The sequence below is a fragment of the Neofelis nebulosa genome, chromosome 9 (assembly GCF_028018385.1).
Source record: "Neofelis nebulosa isolate mNeoNeb1 chromosome 9, mNeoNeb1.pri, whole genome shotgun sequence".
Taxonomy (NCBI): Eukaryota; Metazoa; Chordata; class Mammalia; order Carnivora; family Felidae; genus Neofelis; species Neofelis nebulosa.
In genome coordinates, this window is record NC_080790.1 from 36372350 (window position 1) to 36398068 (window position 25719).

Below are 25719 nucleotides of genomic sequence, written 5' to 3' on the forward strand. Positions count from 1 at the left end.
TTCCTACCCCACAATATATTAAAGATAACTCTTGTTTTAGGTACATCTGCTGAGAAATTGAATAAAAAAGGTTTCACGAAATCAAATTTCCAAAGGATTCTACCTAAAAAGATATGACCAAGAAGCAGATTTCTACCTTTACTTGAGATGGTCTGGGGCTTCTCTAACCCCTAAAGTCTAAGAATTGGAAAGTGAACACCCCAGTTCATTAAGGCTTGAAGTCTTCATGAGCCACAGCCACCCAAAAGACCTCTGAGTGACCTCAAGAAGCCTGGGCAAAGAGGTCAGAAACAAATTTAATATAATTAAACATTACCTTCTTTTATCTCTGCTCCACTCTGTGGTTTGAATTCATGAGTACTTTTAGCCACACATCTGAAAGAGAACACTCTTGAGACAAACTGACTCCCCAAAACAAACAATAAACAATGTCAGCAATTACAAGCCTGTTTACTTAAAGTACGGACGGAAGTGCTTAGGTGTAAGTAAATAAAGTGTTTTATTTTTTCTTTCATTTCCTTTTGAAGAAAAGAATTCTTATAGATCAAGGTCAGGTACTACATGTTGCCTTGACACAGTGGGCCTGTATTCTAACATCATGTAATCACTCCTGTATCTGGGAGGGCAGGAAAACTGCCTCTAATTCGAATGACCCCATTTATTACATAGGCTAAAGGGCTCACACCCAGGTCCAGGCCTTGGTGAGCAATGCAGCTGGCCACAGTCATGCTATGGGAAGCACTGGTGTGCTTTAGCTGTGATGCTGAGCCAGTAGCCACATAGCATGGTTCTGCCGACTTTAAGAGTTCTCAAGAAATAAAAAAGATGGCACACAAGACATTTATATCACAGTTTAAGTACAGTCACGATAGTGGACCTACCTCACTTGTCTATTTAACATTGCTAAAATTCCCTTAGCAGGGACCATGTTAGGGTGTAAGTAAAAAGTACAACACACTTAATTTTATAAATCCTCACTAAACTGTCTTAAAAACATGAGTTCTTACATGAGATTCCAGACAAAGGCATCTTTTCTCTGCCACGGTAAGCTGTCCTGGCTAGTGAGAGTACCAAGGGTCCATTCAGTCCCTTGCCTGGGCCGGGGTCAGGATCAAGCTGAGGTGCTTCTGACTGAGATCTGAATGTTCATTAGGTTAAAGAGTTTCACAGTTTTATAGGGACAGCTCGTCTGGCCCCTCCAGCCTCATGACTCTGTCTCTGCTGGGGCGGATGGGACACGCAACATCTTTTTGAGCCTGTCACTGCTCTCCTGTTTTTATCATTTTATAACTGTGTTAACAGTGAAGAACTAATAAGGTCATAGACTCCAACGACGCAACAGTTCTTTTTTGACATACACTGTATGACACAGGACACAGGTCTGAATTATTAATCTAATGTGAGTGAAAAAGCATTTTAAATATTATTTCCAGGAGAAATCATTGATAAAAGTTAACCTCAGATATTGAGAAGAACCGGTCCTTATGAGCTATAATCTGTGCTAAGGAGTTTAGCCCAAGGGAAGGGTACAAGTTACACGGTCGCTCTCATTTTCTCTAACGGATCAATAAAATTGCTGTATGTAAAAAGAGAGAAAGAGCGTGTCGAAGTCATGGGAGGTAAAAATTTAAACAAAGTAAGTTATTATTTATAAATTATAATTTATGAAATCTAGGAAAATCCCTCAAAATTTGGGGAAAAAAAAATCCCCAAAGCAGTGTACAACAGATGGGTTTTGGCATATCGTGTAATGGATATGAATCCCAAATTACTCCTGGTGGGAAGCTAGAAGGATCAGGAGAACCCATGTGAGGAACATGTGTCTGGACAGTAATAATCACTACATGTATTCAAGGCCAGTAAGAAAGGCCATTTCAGTTTAATCACAGGTTAATAGCTGTACATTCTCCAGTTACAAAAAAAAAACGGTGAGTTTCAGGTACTGAATATTCTTTTTTTTTTTTAACGTTTATTTATTTTTGAGACAGAGAGAGACAGAGCATGAACGGGGGAGGGGCAGAGAGAGAGGGAGACACAGAATCGGAAGCAGGCTACAGGCTCTGAGCCATCAGCCCAGAGCCCGACGCGGGGCTCGAACCCATGGACCGTGAGATCGTGACCTGAGCCTAAGTCGGACGCCTAACCGACTGAGCCACCCAGGCGCCCCGGTACTGAATATTCTTAAGGGAAGAGAGAAGTATGAAATGAAATGAAATGAACACTCTAAAAGAAAAATAGTGTAATAAGTATGAAAGATTTGGGACGATTTCGGTAACTTTTTCAACATGTCCATCTACAGATTACAGTAAAAACAGGAATCATTCATCTTTTATATACTGTTCTTGAAACTGCAGAACATGTAAAGAAGCTGACAAATGCCACTCCCGTCACTATCGTCTCTAGGACGACCTTCGCCTTACCCGTCATCTTTTCCGGCCACTGGAAACATGGAGTTTGTCACTGGCTGGGCTGCCAGAGGAACAGGAAGAGATACACTCTGGCTGATGGCTGGGGACACCAAAGCGGCAGTGACAGCATTTGCCATAGGAGGAGCAACAGGTGTTGCCTCTCTGGGTCTCTCCCCCATGTTCTTTGAGGCCTGCTGATTGATGGCTGGAAGACACAGAGCTCTCGGTTCCTGCTGGGAGCCTACACTTGGCCCCGTCCTTGCCGGATTAACCTTTCAAGTTAAGCAAACAAAAACAAGGCCGTGAAGTCCGGAGTACCACTCATGAAGTACTACAGCTTTGCAAAGAATGGCATCTGTCATCAGTAGCTTCCTCTCCCCTTGTGGCATCCCCACACCCTTCAGGTACAGCCAACAACAACAAGGACCACTTTACATGATGGATGCTTTTGTAGCTTCTTCACCACAGATAAAACTGGGCAGCACCTACTTCCTGAAATAGGAAATAACGAGTCCCTACAGTTTTATCAGTGTTTAAGAACTGTCTTATTTCTCTTAATTTTGAGAAAGGACCAATAAGTCAATGCCCTCAAATGCTCATAATGGTATTCCCTTCATTAAAATACACTTGGTAGCCATCTTCTCTCTAATGAGATGTGAATCTAACTTGCAACAATAGCTTCCACAAAAACATGGCTTACAGTGGGAAGGCTGACAAGCTCTGGACTTAAAACCTTTGTTTTTCGACTTATGTGCACTTAGACTGTCACTGCACACTCTTGTGTTAAAAAGTTAAAAGACAGTAGAGTTCATTCCTCACCATATAAAAGTATTCTCACAAATTGTTAAAAAAAAAAAAAAGGCACCAACTTCTATGGCAAGAATAGTTAGTTCACAAACAAATGGATAAAATATAAAAAGTTCATTTTTACTAGTCATCAAAAAAAGTAATCAGAAATGACCTATCCCATTTTCTCACCTACCAAACTAAAAACAGATCAAAATTAATAATAATATTCAATTCTGAAAACATGTTTTGAAAAGGAATAATCAGACTTCCCATACCAGATATCAAAACTTACAACAAAGCTATGGTAAATATACAATATGGGATGATCAAGAAACCTAGTAACCAAAGCCAAGGTACATTTTAGAAACAGATCTTGTATATTAAAAATTTAGCATGCGATAAAGATATTTTAAATCAAAGGGGAAAGGTCGAGTAGCTCAGTAAATGATTTGGGGGCCACTGACAATCCGTTTGGGAAATATATCCTTATGCTATCCCAACACAAAAGCAAGCTCCATAAAGGGAGGCTTCTGGTTAAAGACAGTGGCTTAACTATGTGCTTTATCATCTACTACCTCCAAAACCTCACCAAAAGGTTGGTAAAGTAATTCTAACACCTAAAACAACAGTTGGAGGAGGCTGATCAGGAGAAGAGTTCAGACATATAGATACATCTCAGAATGGAAATGAAAGTGGAGCTGAAAGCATGAACTAAGAAAATTCTGAGGGAAAATGATTCCCCTTCGAGAACATAGCATCCAGCCTAATTATCGCCCATGTGTGAGGGTACAAGCAAGAGATCTCAAAAAACGAATCGCTCATATATGCTTTTTTTTAAAAAAAGCTCCTAGGGACTGTGTGCCACCAAAATGGGGTTGTTAAAAGGAAACAATGCCATAGGAACTAGAAAATAAGCAGGGATACACCACTGGAGAGGAGTCAGGAGAGGACAGCTGCTTGGAGGCCAGCGTGGAAGAGACAGACAGATGGTTCCGGGAGGCATGTGGCCAAGAGAAGTGAAACTAAGAGCGTACCTGATGTACTTGAACATAATGAAAACATATTTCTAGTTTCTCCCAAGAGTTTAGAGAGAAATAACTGATAAGTATCATAAAAATATAGCACAGGAGAATAATGAAACAATTATTTTAACAATTTCTTGGAATTATCTAGGGAAAACAAATTATACAAAAAAGGAAATCCAACTAAATAAGAAAAATATGTAACGATCCAATAGCAAAATGAACAAAGTCAAATTTAATTTAACAAATTAATTTTAAGAAAAAAAAGACAAATTTAATTTAAAAAAATTCTTAAAAGTTTTTAAGAAAAAAAACCAGCCACTAAATGTATTTTTAAAAGTCCAAATTTACCTGTGATTAGAAATAAACACATCAGATGGTTAAAAATATTTACGATAGGTAATGTTAGCCAAGCATATACAAAAAAACACGTACTTTTATTCACTATTATGAGTGTAAAACAGTAAATTTTTGGAGGACAGATGGGCAGTATTTTAGGTGCACAAACTTCAGCAGCAATTCTGCTTTTCTGTGTCTTTCCTAGAGTAATCATCTCATATGTACAAGAATGCTCACTGCAGCATGGTTTATGATAGTTTCCACATGACACATGCCCTTCCTAAAAGGTATGAGAGTAGACTGTGATGCTATTAAAATCAGTTGGATCTCTATGTAATAACAAGGAAAGATCCGTAAGGTGGGTTAGGTAGAAAAAGCACAAAGTAAGCCTTATACAGGCTAACTGTATAAGCCTGTATATGTCAATTGTATACATATTTATGTGTTCATGCATAGTAAAGTTCTGGAAAAATGCAAACTACATAGTTAGTAACCATTCATTTATATACGTGTAACTATACACACACATGCACATCCACATATATAACATCTTTGCTTTTATAAAATCATAGTCATGCATTTTTCTAATTTTCAAAATATGTAAGAAATTAAAGTGTTACTAGAATGAAACCAGACCACTTTCTTACACCATCCATAAAAGTAGACTCAAAATGGATTAAAGACCTAAATGTGAGACCTGAAACCATAAAAATCCTAGAATGGAACAGACAGTAATTTCTCTGACACTGGTCATAGCATCATTTCTCTAATACGTCTCCTGAGGCAAGGGAAACAAAAGCAAAAATAAACTATTGGGACAACATTAAAGTAAAAATCTTTCACATTAAAAAAAAAAAAAAAAAAAAAAAACCCAAGAAAAAACAAAAACAAAAACAAAAACCCAAAACTGTAACAAAACAAAAAGGCAACTTACTGGGAGAAGATATTTGCAAATGACATATCCAACAAGGGGTTAGTATCCAAAATAAATAAAGAGCACAACTCAACACCAAAAACAAAAAAAAAAACCAAAAAAAAAAAAAAGAAAGAAACCACAACAACCAAACATGGGTATAGGACCTGACTAGACATTTTTTCCAAAAAAGACATTGAGATGGCCAAAAGACAAATGAAAAGATGCTCAACACCACTCATCATCAGGGAAATGCAAATCAAAACCACAATGAGATATCACCCTCACACCTGTCAGAATGGCTAAAATAAAAAAGTCAGGAGGGGTGCCTGGGTGACTCAATCAGTTAAATGTCCGACTCTTGGTTTCTGCTCAGGTCATGATCTCAGGGTTCATGAGTTCAAGCCCCAGGTTGGGCTCTGCACTGCCAGTGTGGAGTCTGCTTGAGATTCTCTCTCTCTGTCCCACTCTCTCTCTCTCTCAAAAAAAAATGAATGAACTTTAAAAAAAATAAGTTAAGTTACATTAAATTGAAAAAATGTCAGGAAATAGCAAGAACTGGAGAGGATGTGGAACCCTCGTGCACTGCTGGTGGGAATGTAAATGGGTGCAGCCACTGTGGAAAACGGTATGGTGGTTCCTCAAAAAATTAAAAATAGAAATACCATATAGTTCAGTAATCTCACTACTGGATATTTATCCAAAGAAAACAAAACAGTAATTTGAAAAGATATATACGCCCCTATGTTTACTGCAGCATTATTTATAACAGCCAAGATATGGAAACAACCTAAGTGTCCCTTGGTAGATGAACAGATAAGGAAGATGTAGCATGTGTGCGTGTATGTATGTATGTATATAACATTCCACATATACACACAATGAAATACTATGCCACCACAAAAAAAGGATGAACCTAGAAGGTATTGTACTGAGATAAATCAGACAGAGAAAGGCAAATACCATATGATTTCACTCATACGTAGAAGTAAAAAACCAAAACAAAGGAGTAAACAAACAAAAAGCAGAATCAGACCTACAAATACAGAGAACAAAACTTATGGCTGCCAAAGGGGAGGGAGGTAAGGGGATAGGCAAAATGAGTGAAGGGGAGTGGGAGATACAGACTTTCAGTTATGGAATGAATAAGCCACAGGAATAAAAGGTACAGTAGAGGTAACATAGTCAATGGCATTTTATTTTTTTTTTTTATTTTTTATTTTTTTAACGTTTTTTATTTTTATTTTTGGGACAGAGAGAGACAGAGCATGAATGGGGGAGGGGCAGAGAGAGAGGGAGACACAGAATCCCTACGGCGAAAGATGGTAGCTACACTTGTGGTGAACACAGCATAACACACAGAGAAGTTGAATCACTACGTTGCACACCTGAAACTAATGTAACATTGTATGTGAACTATATTCAAAACACAACAAAACAAAACAAAGGAACAAAAAAGAAGAAAGGTTGTATGCCTGGAATACATCAGGAAGCAAGGCAAATGTAGCATGACTTTGTAAGAACAAAGGGGCAAGAAAACTTTTGGTGTGATGTATATGTTCACTATCTTGATTGCGATGATAGTTCTATTGGTGTACATACATGTCAAAACTTAGCAAATTTTACACTTTTAATATGTGTAATATATTATATGTCATTTATACCTCTATAAAGCTCTTAAATAAAAAGAAAAACTCTAAAAAAAAATTAAGGTGTTTATCTTCATTGTATCCTATATCATAGGCAGACATATACTATGTGATCACTTAAGCAGCCATTATGTAGCTTAAATTTATTCTCAATCAACCCCATTCCTTAATAATTTTAAGAAAATCATGTGACTCTAACATACTCATCACCTCTCCCCGCTTCCAACATGAAACAATGGCAAGCAAAATACAACTAGACAATTAATTAATTAAATTATTAAATTCATATTCTCATCATATGATTATGTCACTGTATTAAAAAATCCAAAAAAGACTACATATATGAATACATAAACACATAAGTATGTACATACACACATATAAAAGCATACTCTTTGTAACTTCCTTTTCTCATTTTACCTTTTGAATACCTTTCTGTGTCCAATCGTAAAAATTTGGAAAGCTAGTATCTAAATTAACATCAGAATTAACTCTAAAAATATAGCACAGAAAGGAGCAAGTAAAAACAGAAATCAGTGTTACTGGATGCTGAATGAAAAACATTCAGCAAAGAGCATGCACATACCTCAGCCCTTTCAGGAAAAGCAGGCAGGTTCTCCTGGGACGTCTCCACCACCTGATGCAACTTCTTATGAAGTTCATCCATTTTCTGTTTTAATAGTTGTTCTTCAAAAGCATTTGCTTCTTTTCTTTTCATATAATGTCTATCTTCATTTACTTTAGGAAAGAAAAAATGGTTTCCATGCAAGTTTAAATTCAGGTCATCACAGGAATACACAGAAATGAGTGAAAGGTTATTTTTAAGATGGCAATTTTTTTTACTAGTCTTTTCCATGTATATAAGGTTATTAGCACTGAAAGGTATATTACCTTTTAATTATAATTTTTACCTGCCTTTGGGATGGTTATTTTTCATTTCAGAGCTTGTAAGGTACAAATTTACAATGTTGACCAATAAAAAATATTTGATAATAGCACAATGATAATAATCACTTTTTATAAAAGTCATGATTCTACATATCATTTGAAAGTGGAACAGATAAAAGATGTAAATCTCCAGTGCTTTCTGAGGAGGAGGAGTACGGTACCCTGAAAGTTCAGTGCCTCACATGTACTGCAGTAAGTCTCACTTGCAAAGGCAATTAACGTAGCCATATCACATTCAAATCAGATCCTTTGGCTAAGACTTTATGTCCTAGTGTGTGAAAGAAAAATGCATCTGTGCATGGCAGAAAATGGGTCCTCCATGAGTGTTAACTGCCTGTTCTCTCAGTTGGTGAACAAATGAGAAATGATAAACAAAAAAGGCCAACGCAGAGCAGCTCTCGTCCACGTGAGTTAGATGGTATAAAAGCCCTGAGTGGAACAAAGTTCCACTTTCCTCTCTAAAGTCCATGTTGTTACAGCAAAGACAAGCACAAACTTTGGTGTTAACACTCATGGTTTTCTCTGTGAGGAACAAAACTTGACCCAGTACGCAGCCATAAATAATGTGGCACTTTGATCAGAGGGCTCCTTCTGAATGTCTTCTTTGTTGTTCTTGCAGATTTTAGAAAATCTCTTCTCAATTCCAGTTCCTAACCTAATCCTTTCACAGTACAAATAACTGACCTACAGGTTTAAAATTGCTGTATACAGAAGTTCAAATCCATTCAGATGATATTTAAAAGCTTAAAATAGGGGCGCCTGGGTGGCGCAGTCGGTTAAGCGTCCGACTTCAGCCAGGTCACGATCTCGCGGTCCGTGAGTTCGAGCCCCGCGTCAGGGTCTGGGCTGATGGCTCGGAGCCTGGAGCCTGTTTCCGATTCTGTGTCTCCCTCTCTCTCTGCCCCTCCCCCGTTCATGCTCTGTTTCTCTCTGTCCCAAAAATAAATAAAAAACGTTGAAAAAAAAATTTAAAAAAAAATAAAAAATAAAAAAAAAATAAAAGCTTAAAATATCACTAAAACGAAGGCAACGTTGGTATATCTATTTAATCTACATTAGTGCTATATCAACTCTGAGCTTTGCTGTCAAGACATCAATGTAGTCCCCTGGACAAATGCGGCCGCTACACTTTTCAGGAAAGGTCTGAGGTATGTGCGTGCTCTTTGCTGAATGTTTTTCATTCAGTAATTGCATTTAATAAAGATTTCTAGGCTTCGGATACATGAGCTAGAGACTTTTTCGCAGATTCTTTCGGCATAGTCAATTACCTGTTTAAAAAGGTAATTACTCAAGGTTATTATTTTAAGTGACTAGAGTATCTCAGATCACAAGACTGCAAGTACCCCATTGCTCATGCTTTCTCCGTTGATTGTATTTCTGGGCTCTCAGCTCTTCAAAGGAAAATTCGGATTCTCCACGAATAAGCTTCTCCTTGCAATACATAACAACCTGCTGAACATCAGCTTTGGCTGCTAGAGACGGTTGTGCAGAATATCCTGATTTGGAAATCATGATCACCCTTTGCTCCCTACAATGGGGAAAAATGTATTATTTACAACAGTGTACTAAAACAGCTCTTGAATGACACTAATTAATAGATTATTGCACTGATTATACTTGCATTTTCGACTCTTTATCGCAAGCTGAAGAAATCACCCCAGAAACTTCTGAGCCCTAAAAAGACAGAAAGGGAACATCAGCATTCACTTATCTGAAAAGAAACTGCCATCCAAATTATTTCACAAAACAATAAGAAAGTGTTAGAGGGGTTCTGTAACTAGATTTATATATGTTCTTTAAAATTATAATTAATTCAATCATAATCAATTATTGATTATTAATCTTACAACTTTTGTAAGTAAGAGTCCGATAGGAAAATGATTTTAAAAAATTCCTACTTGGTAATAGAGAAGGGCACTTATTTCCCTCCAATCAACAGACAAGGAGCTGGACCACAGTGCCTATGTGTTCTGGGATTAATATTCCAAAATCCTATATTAATAGAAACAAAAATCATAAAAATTTCCTTCTGGTACTATTCTATCCTCAGGAGTTCCCAATGCTAGGACTGATTCACCAAACAAATATTTACTGAACATCTTATACATGTTTGGAACTGAGCTAGGTCCTGGAAACTGAGCTAGGTCCTTATGTGACCATAAGTAAGACCTATCTCTGCTGTCTAAAAATGTACATAGTCGGGCGCCTGGGTGGCTCAGTCGGCTAAGCGTCTGACTTCAGCTCAGGTCATGATCTCACAGTTCATGGGTTTGAGTCCCGCATTGGGCTCTGTGCTGACAGCTCAGAGCTTGGAGCCCGCTTCGGATTCTGTCTCTCCTCTCTCTCTGCCCCTCCCCTGCTCGCTTACTCGTTCTCTCTCAAAAATAAATGAGCATTTAAAAAAATTTTTTTAAAGTCACATAGTTGGGGCAATAGGAAGCAATGAGGCTGGCAAATGTGTAGAATGTAAAATGAGATAGTTTGAGCATCTATCAAAGTGAGAAATGCATATTCTGCGTCTAAGAATGTGTTATATGAATAAAACTTGTAACATGCACTAAGGACAGAGGCCTTTCTGCTAGAGTCAGCTTAAAGGAGGTCCTTAGCAAACTGAAAGAGAAACTGTAGTACAAAGAGGAAAGATACTGGAAAACAGGCTAGGGGAAGCAGAGACTTGAGCAGAAGAGATCTCAATAGGGCAAAAATCTCAACAAAGAACAACAAGCACAAGTGAAAGACCACCTTTCCCAACTGTGATGGCAGGGAGGGATGCAGTTACATTTACTGGTTGGTGGCAGAAAACTGACAGATGTCATCTAATGGCTTTTGTCTCATTAAAATAGTATTTTTGCCAGCTCCCAAAGGAAAGGTTAGAGACAGCCAGGTCCTAAGTTTGAGGAAAGTGAAAAGAAGTTTAACATCAGTATAATGTGGCATTAGACAGTGAAATGGGACACGTAGGAAATACATAAAACATAGTGTCAACCAGGAAACTGGAAACAATTTCTGGGGAGTAGTAAAGCCCTGGTTAAGGTTATAGGTACTATTGTTCCAAGTTCCTGAGGTTTTTGTTTTTTTTTTTTAAGTTTATTTTTATCTATTTTGAGACAGAGAGAGAGAGAACATATGTGAGCAGGGGAAGGACAGAGAGAGGGAGAGAGAATCCCAAGCAGGCTCTGTGCTGTCAGCTCCCCCTGACATGGGGGTTTGATCCCATTAACCATGAAGTCATGGCCTGAGCTGAAGCCAAGACACTTGGACACTTAAATGACTGAGCCACCCAGGTGACCCAACCTCCTGAGTTTTTTAAGCAGGGATCAGAAATTTCCAGGTGGGTATTATCTAATGTAGGGGCTCATGGGCCCATGTGAGGGAGACCAGTAGAACCAAGGAGGAGAGAAGCTGCTGGGGAGGAAATAAAGACAGAAGGTGAAAAAGTGGGGGGGGGGGGGGGGCCCTAGGTCAGATAAACAGATAAGTTATTTAAATCTGACATCTGAGGTGAGCAGTGGTAGACGATGACAGGCCACAGGTGCAGGTGGCTGACAGAGAGGTTAGAGTCACAGGAACAAGGTCAAACAAATGAGATGTCAAAGTGGATGTAAAAGGGAGCTGGATGACCATTCAATGCCATTCCCAGTTTCCACACAACCCACAAATGTCATTATTACCTGATTCTTAGAAATGCAGGCTGAGTTGTTTCCTGGATTTGATTTTGATGTCACCATTTGATTTAAAATCTGAGCATTATGGAGAGGTTCCAAGGTTCTAGCTATGGGGGGCGGGGGGGGGGGGAGGGGGGGAAGGATGAAATAAAGTGAAATAAAGAGAAACAAGGATAAAAATACATTAAGTAAAATTATTACAAATATATTCCCCTGGTCTTTCAATTAGTAGCATAAGAAATAAATCAATTTATTGATCACTGTCTTAGGAAATGTAACTAAAACACTTTTAAGAAGAGAAATATTCTAGAGATAATTTAAACAACAGGATGGGATAGTTGATGCTTATTTCTGAAACATAATCTTTATTTCTAAGAAAAGATATGACTACCATTTCTTTAAAAGTTGCATTAAACACATTTGATTCAATTCAGATCAGATGGACTCTAGAGTAAGCCTTGTCCTCTATTTTTGGCCAATTTTGATTATTTTTTTAAATCCTAAAAATAGAATGAATTCAAGTTTTCTTTTGGGTTTGCTCTTTTAAATTGCTAAGACAGAGCTCTACTCTCCAGGGATATTTGCTAGGCATTATTACCAGAGTGCCTTCCCTATTACCTAAGGCAATACAATCAATAAATACTGGATGAATTATTTTCTTAGGGAAAAAAAGCCAGCACAAGTCAGACTAAATTATTAACAATTTAGACATTTTTAGAAAGTGTTGTTTTACCTTGAGTTGGCAAGTGGGTTTCAGCAAGGCGTGCCTGAAATAACCTAAGTGGCAGGAGTAAAGGCATCAACACAGATTATAAGCTTACAGTGAAAACTAAATCAATCTATTTAGATCAATCTAGATCAATCAAGATCTTACTATCTTGATTGTCTTACTATCTTGATTACTTACTACCATAAGCTAGTAAAGACTGAGGTTGAGAGAGAATGTAAAGTTGAATTTTAGAATTGCTTCAAAATTAAAAAAAAATTCTGGGATTTCCTTCATACCCAATTACTGTATTAGAAAAATTCCCCCTTCTGTTTAGTTTATGTCCGTATTTCTCAAACTTATATAATAAATGTACCCTCTTTCTCTGTGTATCGTCTGCAAATGTTACAACATGGGGTGTCTGAACTCCTTATCTTAGGCATTCTACACATCTGGACCATAATGAATATAACGTTAAGAAGAAAGAAGTCTAAAACTTAGACCACCACTCCAAATGGCAGATATATTATTGTTCATGCTGTGAGAAGTTTTAAAATATATCATTTCATGGCAACTTTGCACACCAAATCACCTGTTGAGTAAAATGCAACTTCTAAACCTGACATTTTTGGGTGATATCAACAAGAATCTAGAGTATAAAGAGAATAAGAGATGTACAACCAAATGCCAAATCTTGTGACTCTTAATTCAAACAAACCAGTGGTTAACAAAGCAAGCAAGCAAGCAAACAAACAAAAAAACAACTCACAATGTTTTACATTATGAGGAATAACTGAAAATTACAGATATTAAGGAATTACAGTTAAAATTTGTTAGGTGTGAAAATGGCCTAAGCTTCTGCACAAAAAATCACTTTCTAGAGATGTTTATGTATTTGGAATAAAATATTTTGCTGTCTTGGATTTGCTTTAAATTCTTTAGCATAGAAAAAACATGATCAAACGTTAATAATTACTAAAAGTACATGACAGACAAAGGGGAGGTTCATTATATTTTTTTTAAATGCATGCTTGAAAATTCTCCTTATAAAGTTTAAAAAGAACATGAGTGCTATAGCAAAGTTGAAAACAATGAGTGTATTAAGTCTGGCAAGGGGTACAATGAGATAAGTGATCTCAGATGCTTCTGGAGAGGGGCCAGCTGGTATAACCTTTTGAGCAGGGACTGTGCTTATATGTACCACAAACCTTAAAAACTCTTCATTCACCCTTTGACTATATAATTTCAATTCTGAGACTCTATCAGAAGGAAAGAGATAAAAATAGGCAATCTATTGGGAGCTAACTCTATGATAAAGGAAAAAGACCTTGACATGAAGCTGCAGATGTATGTAAAGCATGCCTGTAAATCCTGTAACGAGCAGAGAACAACATGTCAACTAAAACGCCAGGTTTCTTCTGCTTCTTTAGTTTTCTGTATTGTCAGCATTTCTAAATGAGGTATATTTAATCATAGAAAAAAAAAGTTGTGAAAAATAGTTATTCATTAAGATACTCATTATGTTGTTCTTGACAAAAATCAAAATGTTAAAAACACCTTAAATGTTCATTTGGAGAACAGTTAAATTATGACATAACTCTGGGACAGATTTCACAACTGCTTTATAAGTTGTGCTATAAAAGTCCATAATTTCTTAAGAGCAGTATCAAGGCCAGTATACGTAACAGACATAACAATACGATTTACTGTTAAAATATACAAATACAAGGACACGCACACAGGGGTAGGAAAAGGTACTGGGAGGCAACGCACCAAAGTGTTGCCAGTAATATTTCTGGGCAATTTCCTTTCCTTTATACTATTGTGTATTATCCACATTTTCACAATGAGAAAGATTTCCCTGTACAAACAAAGCAATAAAAATTTTTAAGAGCAAACATTACACTTCAAAGCAGGGGACACTCTGCAGTTTTATTTTCAAACTACCTGTAGTGTTGCTGCAGCTGCTCTCTTGGTTCGGCCTGGTGTTGAAGTCCTCTCCGAAAAATGGCACTGGCATGCTGCAGCTCTCCCTGGCCTTCCAGATGCCCAGCCCAGGCTACGTACAGAGGGGATGACGTGGTTCCGATCCCATGGTTGTACAGAAACTCAAAAAACTGATGAAGATCACTGTTGTACTCAGCCTACAGAAACCCAAAGCAAACAGATACAAGAACAAAGGAACTGCCGGTCTAGGTAGGGCCCGGAGCCCGGCTCCCTTCAATGTTCACTCATTTTACTCATTTTTAAGAGAGAGAGAGAGCGCGACAAAGTGTGAGTGGGGGAGGGGCAGAGAGCGAGGGAGACACAGAATCCGAAGCAGGCTCCAGGCTGTCAGTACAGAGCCCGACACGGGGCTCGAACTCCAGAACTGTGAGATCATGACCTGAGCTGACGTTGGACGCTTAACCCACTGAGCCACCCAGTCGCCCCCAGTGTTTGCTCTTCGTGGAGGGTTCAGGATATGCTGTAGGGGCAGGTTTGTGTGGCTGATAGCAAACCTAAAAATTAAGCTCCTTCTTTTCCTTACCCACACAATTTCCCAGGATACTGGGTTCCATGACTCATGATGTATTACAGTTGTCTTAATCTGAGCTTGCCCAAGTGCCACAGGGTGCCTCTAATCCTAGTACCTTGTAATTTAGTGAACAAATCCATCTTAACTCTATCCGTTTATGATTACTAGAACTTGTGCCCCCAAAGTCTTTATTTCAGGACTGTAAAGACACAAACTTTTAAAGCCTAAACTGAGGCAGCCTGTTCCTGGGGCAGTACTAAATTTTAGTTACTGAGAGTTAATATTTTCTTAATTATTCACAATGAATTTAATTTATTCCCAGGAACCCTCTGAATACCTAGCAGTGTCTGCTTATCCTTCTATCCCCAAACACACCTCTCATCCAACACACCTTTTAATTTAGTGGTTTCTATCTACCAACTTGATAGACAGAGGAAGGTTTTAAAATTAAATGACTGACTCCACAATACAAAAGCCAAAAGGTTCTAAAATACACGTCTCTGGCCATACAACTTTTAAAAATTTATGATTGGAAACAGAGGAATTAAAATAAGACAGTCTAAAATGATCTTAAAATCTGGGGGAAAAAGCAAAAACACAGTATGATCACAGATTTGATTATACATCTGAAAGTATACTTACAAATTTTAAACAATAACTGATGAATCTTGGGTCATTGTGGTATTTCTTCTTATCTAAAAATTCTTTCATTAAATGTTCTAATAAAGTTGTCAAGTATTCCTTATTCTCAGGAAAATTCTCTTCTACCCACCGTATGTAACTAGAAAAATATGGATAATATTAATTTTTAGGTCAGCATATAGTTCGTTTATTTGAGAGAAGGAGAGAACATGAGCTGGGAAGAGGGACATTTTTTTTTTTTTAGAGAGTGCATGTGTGTGTGCAGGGCAGAAGGGAAAGAAAGAGGGGGAGAGAGAGAGAGAGAGAGGGAGAGGGAGAGGGAGAGGGAGAGGGAGAGGGAGAGAGAGGGAGAGGGAGAGGGAGAGGGAGAGGGAGAGAGGGAGAGAGGGAGAGAGGGAGAGAGGGAGAGAGAGAGAGAATCTCAAGCAGGCACCACACCCAACAAGGAGCCCCATGAGGGGTTCAGTCTCACTACTATGAGATCATGACTTGAGCCGAAATCAAGAGCCAGATACTTAACCAACTGAGCCAATCAGGTGCCCCAGAGAAAGAGGGAATCTTTAAGCAAGCTCTGCACTCAGCGCAGAGGCGAATATGGGGCTCAATCAATCCCACGACCCTGGGATCATGACCTGAGCCAAAATCAATAGTCAGTCGCCCCAGCATATAGTTTGTTTAAAGGAAAAAAATAAACTAAATGCTAACCTTTCCCATTCACCAAGTGGGTCATCACCCTTGTAGCTCTGCATATGGGCTTCAAACATTCTAGAACAGAGAAAAATAGGCACATGAGCTATTAGGGATAATTCCTAAAAGCAAAAGATGTATTTTATTTTACATGTATCATTTACAAACCTTAAAATTGATATCTGAAATATCAGTTCAAATGCTATATTAAAAATTAAAAGATTATTCACTTGGAAGTTGTCACAAAACTCAGATCCAGTGTTTTTCCAGAAGAAAGCAAAACCCAAGCCCCTGAAGGTAGCCCTTGTGAAAGAGATGACGGGAGAGGGTCCCAGACTCTATCCTTAGGCCCTAAAAGTCTCCTTCTCCTGGCACGGCTGCCTAATGTCACTACCATCATGAAGAACACATAATGGCAACGTTCGTAAATCAGCGACTACAGCTCCCAGAGAACTCAGCTTGCTGCTACTTCTGCATCCCAACCACAAGCTTTAAAAACAAAACAAAACAAAACAAAACAAAACGGCTAGGCAAAGCAATGTTCTCTTCTCTAAGGGCACTTCGGTGCTAGGGGGTAAACAAATAAACACCTAAAATAAAGCCAGGTGACATTAAGCACTTAGGAACAAAATAAAACAAAACAGGACAAGAGGGAAGAGTGTGATAAGAGTTAGAATATTTAGACTGGTCAGGGAAGGCTATTCTCTCTGAGAGAATGACACTAGATCAGACAGCCAGAGAGCCAGCCAAGCAGCTATTTAAGAGTGCTGAGCTGGAAGGGTGGGGGTGACAAAATGTAATTTACATTTTAAAATGTCCATTCTGCCCCTCCAGGCCAAGGAGGGGTGGAATGGGAACAGAAGTGGGAAACCCGTTAGGGAGCTACTACAGTCCCAGTGGGTGGTGAGCTGGACCAGGGTGGGAACAGTACAAGTGTGGGATTTGGGGTGTTTTGGAGACAGAAACAATGAGACTTGCTGGGTGTGAGAGAGAGTCAAGCTAAGAAAGATCCCTGGTTTTCTACTGGAGAAATTACATGATTTTTTGAAAAAAGGATTTGTAAGCAATACTCTCTTCTAGCTATCATCTCAGTATACCAATGCAATCAATGTTTCTTAGGACTCAACATCTAGAAGCCACAAAAGAAAACCTAGCTAAAGCAAACTATATAGAAATAAAAAAACTTCTACCTACATGTCAAATAAAACATCAAACAGAATCAAAAGAAAAATGATAAACTGGGGTAACAAAACAAAGCTTCGAGAAACCAGGGGGGAGGGGGAAACAATAAAAATAAATAAATAAAACTCATCCCACAGGAAAATACTCAACCTCCCTCATAAAAGAAATTCACCTCCCTCGGATCCAAATTTCTCACCTACCAGATTGGCAAAACTAAAAAAATGTGCAACAGTGAATAGATGAAGCAAGGGGGCTTGCTTGCAGGTGGGAGTGCTCTTCATCCCTGCCAAGGGAACTGGTAATATCTGCCAGAATTACAGACGGATTTACTTTTGATCTGGCAAATCCACTAACTGGGAATCTAGGAGACAGATACATCTGTGTATGTGCAAAATGCCACACATACAAGATTTTTCACTGCAGCACTATTTAGTAAAAGACTGTCAACAAATCAAGTCTCCATCAATGAGGGACTTTTTAGGTCAATTATGGTAGATTAAATATACACTTGTAAAACAGGCTGAGAAAGAGCTCTCTATATACTGATAGAGATCTCCAAGGATATTGTTAAAAAAAAGGAGGGTATACATGGTCTGCTACATTTTATGTGAAATCAAGACTGGAAATGTACATGCATATACATACACACCCACCCACATACACATATGCATATACATATACACTAATGTAATATTATAATTTAAATGTATCTGCACCAAGAAACATTGAAAAATAGGAAAATGGTTACATATGGGGGTGGGAGAGTAGACGGGTATAACACATCTCAATGAATACTTTTCTAAATCTTTTTTTGTCTTGTTTTGTTTATTTGTTTATTTTGAGAAAGAGACAGCTCAAGTGGGGAAGGGGCAGAGAGAGAGGAAGACACAGAATACCAAGCAGGCTCTGCACTGTCAGTGCTGAGCCCGACGCGGGGCTCGAACCCATGAAACCGTGAGATGAAGACTTGAGCCTTGGTCAAGAGCCGGATGCTTAACCGACTGAGCCACCCAGGCGCCCCTATAAAAGTATTTTTGTTCCCTGAGGGAGACAGGCTTCTCTTCTTTGCACTTGTTGTTCCCTTTGCCTAGAATGTTCTTCCCTTCAGTTTCACATACCTCCTTTTTATCATTAAGATACACCAAGAATCGGGCTTAACCAACTGGCCCACCCAGGTGCCCTGCTAAATATTTTTAAAAAAATAAATGTATTGCTTATTTTTAAAAATTAAAAATTACTTCTAAGTTTTAATCTCCTTCTCACGCCTCCTAGGTGAGCACATTTCTCCCAAAATATATGTTAATAATAGCCTGCTCCAAACAAACATTTCACATTCCAATACCAACCACATTTCCCTAGTAAAATGACCTAAAATACACTGTAAATTAATACTAAAAACATCCAGTTTGCTGGAGCAAATTGGTCTTTGCAAAGCCAAAATAAGGTCAGAAATACCCGATCTCCCTTTTAAAATGGGGGAAACAAGCTTCTGGAAGTGAAAGAGCTTGCTGGCTAGGTTGAAGGCTGAAGAAAACGTCTTAAAGTAGATTTCTGTCCTGGTTTTACTTAATGGTCTGGGCCTTCTGATCCCCAAGAGTAAATTATCCTAGGGCTGATAAAACTAACCAGTTTTACTTCCTGTCACATAGGACTTGACTGTTTTAAAATGCTTTTGAAACAATGTAGATAAATCACCTAAAGTCATAAAGCAAAGGTGGGGGGATTAACAAAAAGGGTTAGCTGTTTGACATAAATGACAAGCACAGCTTTTTTTTTTTTTTTTTAAGTTCACGTTATTCAAAGACTTTTTTAAACTGATTGTGGGATTATGGGTAAGAGTTATTTTAAGTTCTTCCCCTGCTGTAGAATGTTTTAAATTAGGTGGCTTTGAAAGCTCATGAAACCTACACGCAAGCGTTAGGGTTTTCGTTGGGTCAGACTTTTTTCTCCCACCGCGGCCATCTGCCCAGAGCGGTCCCCGAGAACTCGGAGAACAGTCACCGAGAACTCCGAGGGTCTCCCGAGCTGGCCAAATCCCCCCTAAAGTGCCGCCGTGGCCGCAGTTCGGAGGACAGGGACCGGGGTCTCAGCGGGCACCTCCAGCTACACCCCCCAGGGTCCTTTCCACGACCACGAGTGGCCCACAGCCTAGCTGGGTGGGAGTGAGGGCGGGGAGGTGACAAACTACAGCCCAGGAAAGGGGCGGGAGGGGCAAAAGGAGGCAGGACTGCGGTCTCCGGGCCGAGGACCTGCAGACACCGAATCCTAGGTTCCGCAGCCCCCTCCTTGGCCCGCAGCCGGGGACTGCGCCCCCACCTCGCTCCCATGCCACCAGACCGACACTTACTGAAAAACATTTTCCGGGCTATCCATGTCTAGAGGACGCGGACCAGCAGCAGCACAGCCGCTCCCCCAGCGAGGAACCGCCGACGATTTGAATCTCCCGCGCAGCCGCACTCGGAGCGACAAGCGTTTGCAAGGCGTCTGGCCATTGGCCTAGGCTGCAGAAGGATGGCCAATCGCCGGGGCCGTTGCCGGGAGACATTTGTCCCGCCTCCCTACCGCACGCCGCCTGTTCCTTCCACTTCCCCCCTCTTCCGGGTTGAACCGAAACCGCCGAGCCCGCTGAGTGCGGTTTGAGTTTTGTGGTGCCGCGCAGCCCTAGGATTTTGGCTTAGTAACTGCAATGTGAGGGCGCGTCGGTAGGCACTTCAGGGCTGTTTTTATATGTGGCATATGAAGGTGATGGGTTAGTACCCTTGCAGTCCTCTGGGTTTGATTTAACTGATCTGAAAAGCAATATGGGGTGCCCCAGAGCGTGGGAGGGCTAGGTTCTGCGGGCTGTACCTACATCCAAATGGTAATTATAATAAGAACGGAAGAGTTTGGATAGATTATAGAACGCCAACCAGGAAACTTTCAACATCTGTGGAACTAGGAGCTCCGGAGACTCAAGTTCTCGGGAATTATAAATGAAGAGACCTCTTTGTAAAGGAGTCCAGATGTCTAAGAAGAAATACGTAATACGCTGATGCATATTACTTCCCATTCTACCTCTCCAGGTTGTTTCAAAAGCCACTTGACAATGCCAGTAAAATATAGAGAGCTATTGATGTGATTACCTTCCTTTCACAGAAGCTCTGCGGGTGTTTGTTCTCTGAGGGCCCTTAAGTTAAATACCTTTAAGAAAAAATAGCAGCTTTTGGAAATCCTGATGCTTTCACCGTCCAGAATTCCTTCCATGGTTTTGACCAACTTGAGTGTGCACAAGAATCCGATTTGTGGCGCTTAAAACGCAGAGGGTGCTCACTCTAGGGTCTTTAGACCAATGTTAGGTTCTGCTAACCGTCACAGGAATTAACAGATGTTGCACTCATTCAGCTTTTCAGTTGGCGTCTGATAGTGGCTCAGTCATCAATTAGGAAATGTTGATTGAGCAGCCATCATATACCAGGTGCCATTGGATTTATACCCAATTGCAACCTTGTCTAACTCCAGCAGATCCTTAAGAAAACTTGTGGCTTTGTCTGGGAGACGAAGATGCAGTCATATAAAACCATTTAAAGGTGGCATACACGTGTATTAAGTGCCATATTAGTGTTCAGATTATCTGCTAGGGGATCCAGAGGAGAGAGGGGAAATGGACCTGTCTGTCTCATAAAACTTCATAGGGAAGGTGGAGCTTGAATTGGGCCTTGAAACCGGGTGGATCTCTCCTTTGCTATTGTAGCATTTTTTTTTTTTAATTTTTTTTTCAACGTTTTTTATTTATTTTTGGGACAGAGAGAGACAGAGCATGAACGGGGAGGGGCAGAGAGAGAGGGAGACACAGAATCAGAAACAGGCTCCAGGCTCCGAGCCATCAGCCCAGAGCTTGACGCGGGGCTCGAACTCACAGACCGCGAGATCGTGACCTGGCTGAAGTCGGACGCTTAACCGACTGCGCCACCCAGGCGCCCCTTGTAGCATTTTTAAAATAAGTGGCTTTGGAAGTTTCTCATGACATCTGCACACAAGGTTTAAGGGTTTTGTTGGGTTAGACTTTTGCCTTCCACAGTGGCAATCTGCTCAGAGCGATTCTATTACAAAGAATAAACGAGCTCTGAGGGCCTCACAAATTGCCCAAATCCCCCTAAACTGCCACATTAGCCATAGCCCAGCCAAGGAGGGCTGGGGTGTCCGTGGACAGCACAGGCTACATGGTCAGGGGTCTTTTCCCCCACTCAGGTGTGGCCTACGGCCTGGTTGGGGTGGGGTGAAGGTGAGGTGGGGACAAACTCCAAAGCCAAGGAAAGGGGCAGGAGGGGCAAAAGGGGGCAGGACTGGGGGCGATCCTGGAGGAGGTCATTCTCAGTGGAGACCAGGGTTACTGAAAGATCACCCTTGAAGACTCCTATTTAAGAGTAGTGAAGATTCTTTTTGAAAGACTAGTCTGATAATGTGATATTAAATTTTGAGTGCTAGATTAAGGAGTCTGTACTTGATCATGATAGTAATTGGGCCTTTTGGGAGCAGCAAGTCTGGTTATGTGTAAAGTACACACAACTTTCTCTTTCTTTAAAACTTTCCTAATAATTTCAACATTAAATTGCTAATATGTAAGTTGACTAATAGATTCTCTAAATGTTTAGGAAGGCCACTAGGTAAAGTATTTGTATTTGGGTTTTCAGTGACTTGTTATTTCAATATCACAATCCCCAAGCTTACTGGAGGAGGGATGCCGGGCCACATCAGGGGATGAGCTCCAACCCCAACTTTCTCAACGTGCAGCAAATGGGCAAATGACTCACATTCTTAATCTGGCTCTCGGTTTCCTGATCTGTAAAATGAAAAAAGAAATCTGCCTCCTTGTCTTTGTGTTTCTCTGGCTTCTGCTATCCTATAACCTCATAAGGTTTTCCACTTAATTCCTGAACTCTTGGGTTGTCACATTCTATCAAAGTTAGTGCTCTGTTTAGAAAAAAAAATGATTATTTTTCTCTAGGTTTTGCCTCTGACATATGAACATGTCACAGATACACATATATCTTTCTTCCTCTGGGAATCTAGAGCAACTTAGAGTAGTGGTATTAGATGTGTTGCTGAAACATCATATAAGATTGGAGATTTATAATTAGAATAGTTACAGCAAACTCCTGAGTGTTTTAAGAGACTGTGGAATATTAAGAATAAAGTTGATACCTAGGAAGAGAGCTGTAGAACCCTTTCTTGGAAAGTGTTTTTTTTCTGAGAGTGGGTTGTGACTTCAGAAGATGCCTCTGTGGTCAAATATGTATATATTTCTCATGTATATTTGGTCTTCTGCAGTGTCTAGCTTTCAGTTCACAAAACCTTTGTGATTTCCTTGAGACAATGAGGAAGATAGTAAGGGTGTCTTTTGTTCTGTTAATGAGGTGGCTTTTGGAAAGCACCTAAGGATGGGAGCTGGTTTCCACCATCAACTATGTGATTGGAGGGTTTGAACTTTCAGTCCATCCCACCATCACCCATCAGCCCCAACCTCAGGAGAGGGGAGGGGCTGAAGGTTAAAATCAGCCAATGGCTAAAGACTTAGTCAATCATGACTGTGTAATGAAGGCTCCATATAAATCCAAGAGGGCAGCTTCTGATCTTTTTTTTTTTTTTTTTTCCCCAGAGAATGTCCACACTTCAGGAACCAGACTGCTTCCATGTGCAGCCAAATGGCACCAAGCTCCATGAGGACAGAAGCTCCTTTGTTTGGGACCTTGCCCTCTGTATCCCTTCGTCCGCCTGTTGGTTCATATTCTTTATCATAACCTTCAGTAAAGTGGTAAACGTGAGTAAGAGTTTCCCTGAGTTCTGTGAGCTGCTCTAGCAAATTAATCAAACCCAAGGAGGAGGTGGTTGGAACCTCCAATCTGTAGCTGGTTAGTTAGAAGCACAGGTAACAACCGAGGGCTTGTGACCGGTATCTGAAGTGGGTGTGGGAAACAGTCTTGTAAGACTGAAACTTTAGCCTGTGGAATCTCATGTCACATCTGGGCAGATAGTGTTAAGAATTAAGTTGACTTTTCTGATACCCTGCTGGTGTCTGGAAATTGTTTGGTGTTGTGGTGGAAGAGCGGGGAGAGGATCCCCCCCCCTTGCCATGTTGGAATTGGATCCAGAAACCTTAAAAGACTATAAGACTACCTTTACTTCTGATGCCAGCCTCAAGTGCCAGAGGTTCTCAGCCACCCACACTTCTGACTGATTGGCTACAAAGTCAGGGGTTCCCATAACCTTGATAATTCACTAGAATGACAGAACTCAGGAAACTTACAATTACAGTTTTATTATGATTTTTCTGAGAGAGAGAGAGAGAGAGAGAGAGAGCTGGGGAAGGTCAGAGAGAGAGAGAGAGAGAGAGAGAGAGAGGGAAAGACAGAATCCAAAGCAGATTCCAGGCTCTGAGCTGTCAGCACAGAGCCTGATGCGGGGCTCGAACTTGTGAACCATGAGATCATGACCTGAGCCGAAGTCGGACACTTAATTGACTGAGCCACCCAGTTTGCCTCAGTCAGGGGCACCCAGGCATCCCTACGGTTTTATTATAAAATACATACAGGGTGAGGTCTGGGAAAGTCCTGGACATGGCCCTTCCATGCCCTCTCTCCCCAGAGTCAGGTACATTACTTTTGTGGCACAGCAATGTGCTAACCGACGAGGAATCTCCACGGAGCTTCAGTGTTCTGGGTTTTGCCTGGAGTTTCATTATGTAAGAATGATTGATTAAATCACTGGCCATATGGGTGAAGTCCATCTCCCAATCACCCTCCTCTCTCCTGAGGTCGGGAGGACTGGCTTCATAACCTGTGACTCAAAGCCCCAAATTTCTAATCAATTGGTGTATCTTTCTGCTGACCAGCCCCCATCCTGAAGCTATCCAGAGACCCATCAAGGGTCACCTCGTTAACATAACGAAGATTCCTGTCACTTAGGAGTTTCAAACGTTTCTGAGGATCTGCCAGGAACCCAGGTTGAGACCAGACAAATTTTTTATTATACCATGGGGTGATCTGCATCTTTGAGCATAAGCTCAGAATTTCATTAGCATCAATAGCCTCTGTTATTTTATAACATCTGCACTTTCGGGAAAGCAATTCTGTCCTCTCATGAAATTGGTAACCAGTTGGTATTCTTGCTCAGACTGGGTTTGCTTCCGTCCCTTCAAAGAGCTGGACACTTCCCAAGCTAGAGAAAAGAGCTAAATCAAGGCTCAGACTTGGTGACTTCAAAACATCCGTTTCAGAGACAGTCCTGATAGATGTGTACGCAGCTGAGCACTGACACAATTCTTGTCCGTGTGTCGCCGTCTGAATTGGGTCCCGTAGCTTGTCCTTTTGGAGACAAAGGAACGGCATGAGGAAACGAAAGTGATACCATGAGTTACTTGTCGCCTGGTTTACCAGATGCCCCATTTTCACACGTATGTGGTGTTAAAATGAAGACAGTTTAGACCATCCGGCCTTTATTGAACACTTCATAAAGCAGCCGGTCTCCATTCTCAAGAGTGCAGAGCATGGTGAGGCATGTGAGAAAGTGGCAAGTTTTTATACAAAATGAACAATGAAGAGAAACCTTTTTTAAAGGGGAAAAGAGGGGTGCCTGGGTGGCTCAGTCGGTTAAGCGTCCGACTCTTGATTTCTGCTCAGATCATGATCTCGCAGTTGGTGAGTCTGAGCCCCCACATTGGGCTCTGTGCTGATAGTGCAGAGCCTGCTTGGGATTTCCTCTTTCCCTCTTCTCTGCCCCTCCCCTGCTCGTGCTCATGCTCTCTCTCTCTCTTTCTCTCTTTCTGAAAAATAAACCTAAAAAAAAAAGGGAAAAGGAAAACATTGGAGTTACTTAGGGATCAGGGACTGGTCTCCTGGATGGTGCAGCTTCTGGGCAGATAGAATCCTTGTAAGAACATGAGACTTTCTTTTTTCTTTTTTTTTTTAAGTTTATTCATTTTTTGAGAGTGAGAGAGACAGAACGTGAGGGGGAAGGGGCAGAGAGAGAGGGAGTCACAGAATCCGAAGCAGGCTCCAGGCTCTGAGTTGTCAGCACAGAGCCTAATGTGGGGCTTGAACCCACGAGCCATGAGATCATGACCTGAGCTGAAGTCGGACACTTAACCCACTGAGCCACCCAGGCCTGTCCCAGAACATGAGACTTTGAATGTTAGGTTTGGGTTTGTGGATGTAATCTCCCTGAATTAATAATGCCTGGGCTAAGGAGGAAGGTAATGTTACCAGACACACGTCAA

The 25719-nt window shown here is 40.4% G+C and overlaps 1 protein-coding gene and 1 long non-coding RNA gene across 3 annotated transcripts in view; one reads left to right on the forward strand and one right to left on the reverse strand.

Annotated features, from left to right (window-relative positions):
• The window catches only part of BUB1 (BUB1 mitotic checkpoint serine/threonine kinase), a 47758-nt gene extending 27816 nt beyond the window's left edge, over window positions 1-19942 (reverse strand). Inside the window, exons 1-11 of one of the 2 annotated variants that reach the window (XM_058683251.1) lie at window positions 19816-19942; window positions 16305-16364; window positions 15600-15738; window positions 14387-14583; window positions 12467-12510; window positions 11740-11840; window positions 9690-9742; window positions 9412-9596; window positions 7707-7858; window positions 2421-2680; window positions 317-375 (exon numbers count right to left, since the gene is read on the reverse strand). In XM_058683251.1, coding sequence (XP_058539234.1) covers window positions 317-375; window positions 2421-2680; window positions 7707-7858; window positions 9412-9596; window positions 9690-9742; window positions 11740-11840; window positions 12467-12510; window positions 14387-14583; window positions 15600-15738; window positions 16305-16364; window positions 19816-19841 — 1276 coding nt within the window. In that variant the 5' untranslated portion in view covers window positions 19842-19942. Of the gene's footprint in view, window positions 1-316; window positions 376-2420; window positions 2681-7706; window positions 7859-9411; window positions 9597-9685; window positions 9743-11739; window positions 11841-12466; window positions 12511-14386; window positions 14584-15599; window positions 15739-16304; window positions 16365-19815 lie in introns of both variants that reach the window. The other variant, XM_058683250.1, reaches the window with a different exon arrangement.
• A 128-nt stretch (window positions 19943-20070) lies between these two features.
• On the forward strand, window positions 20071-23269 carry LOC131484727 (uncharacterized). The gene is made up of 2 exons (XR_009248411.1): window positions 20071-20530; window positions 23104-23269. It is a non-coding gene; the product is annotated as an uncharacterized LOC131484727 (long non-coding RNA).
• Window positions 23270-25719: the final 2450 nt, after the last annotated feature.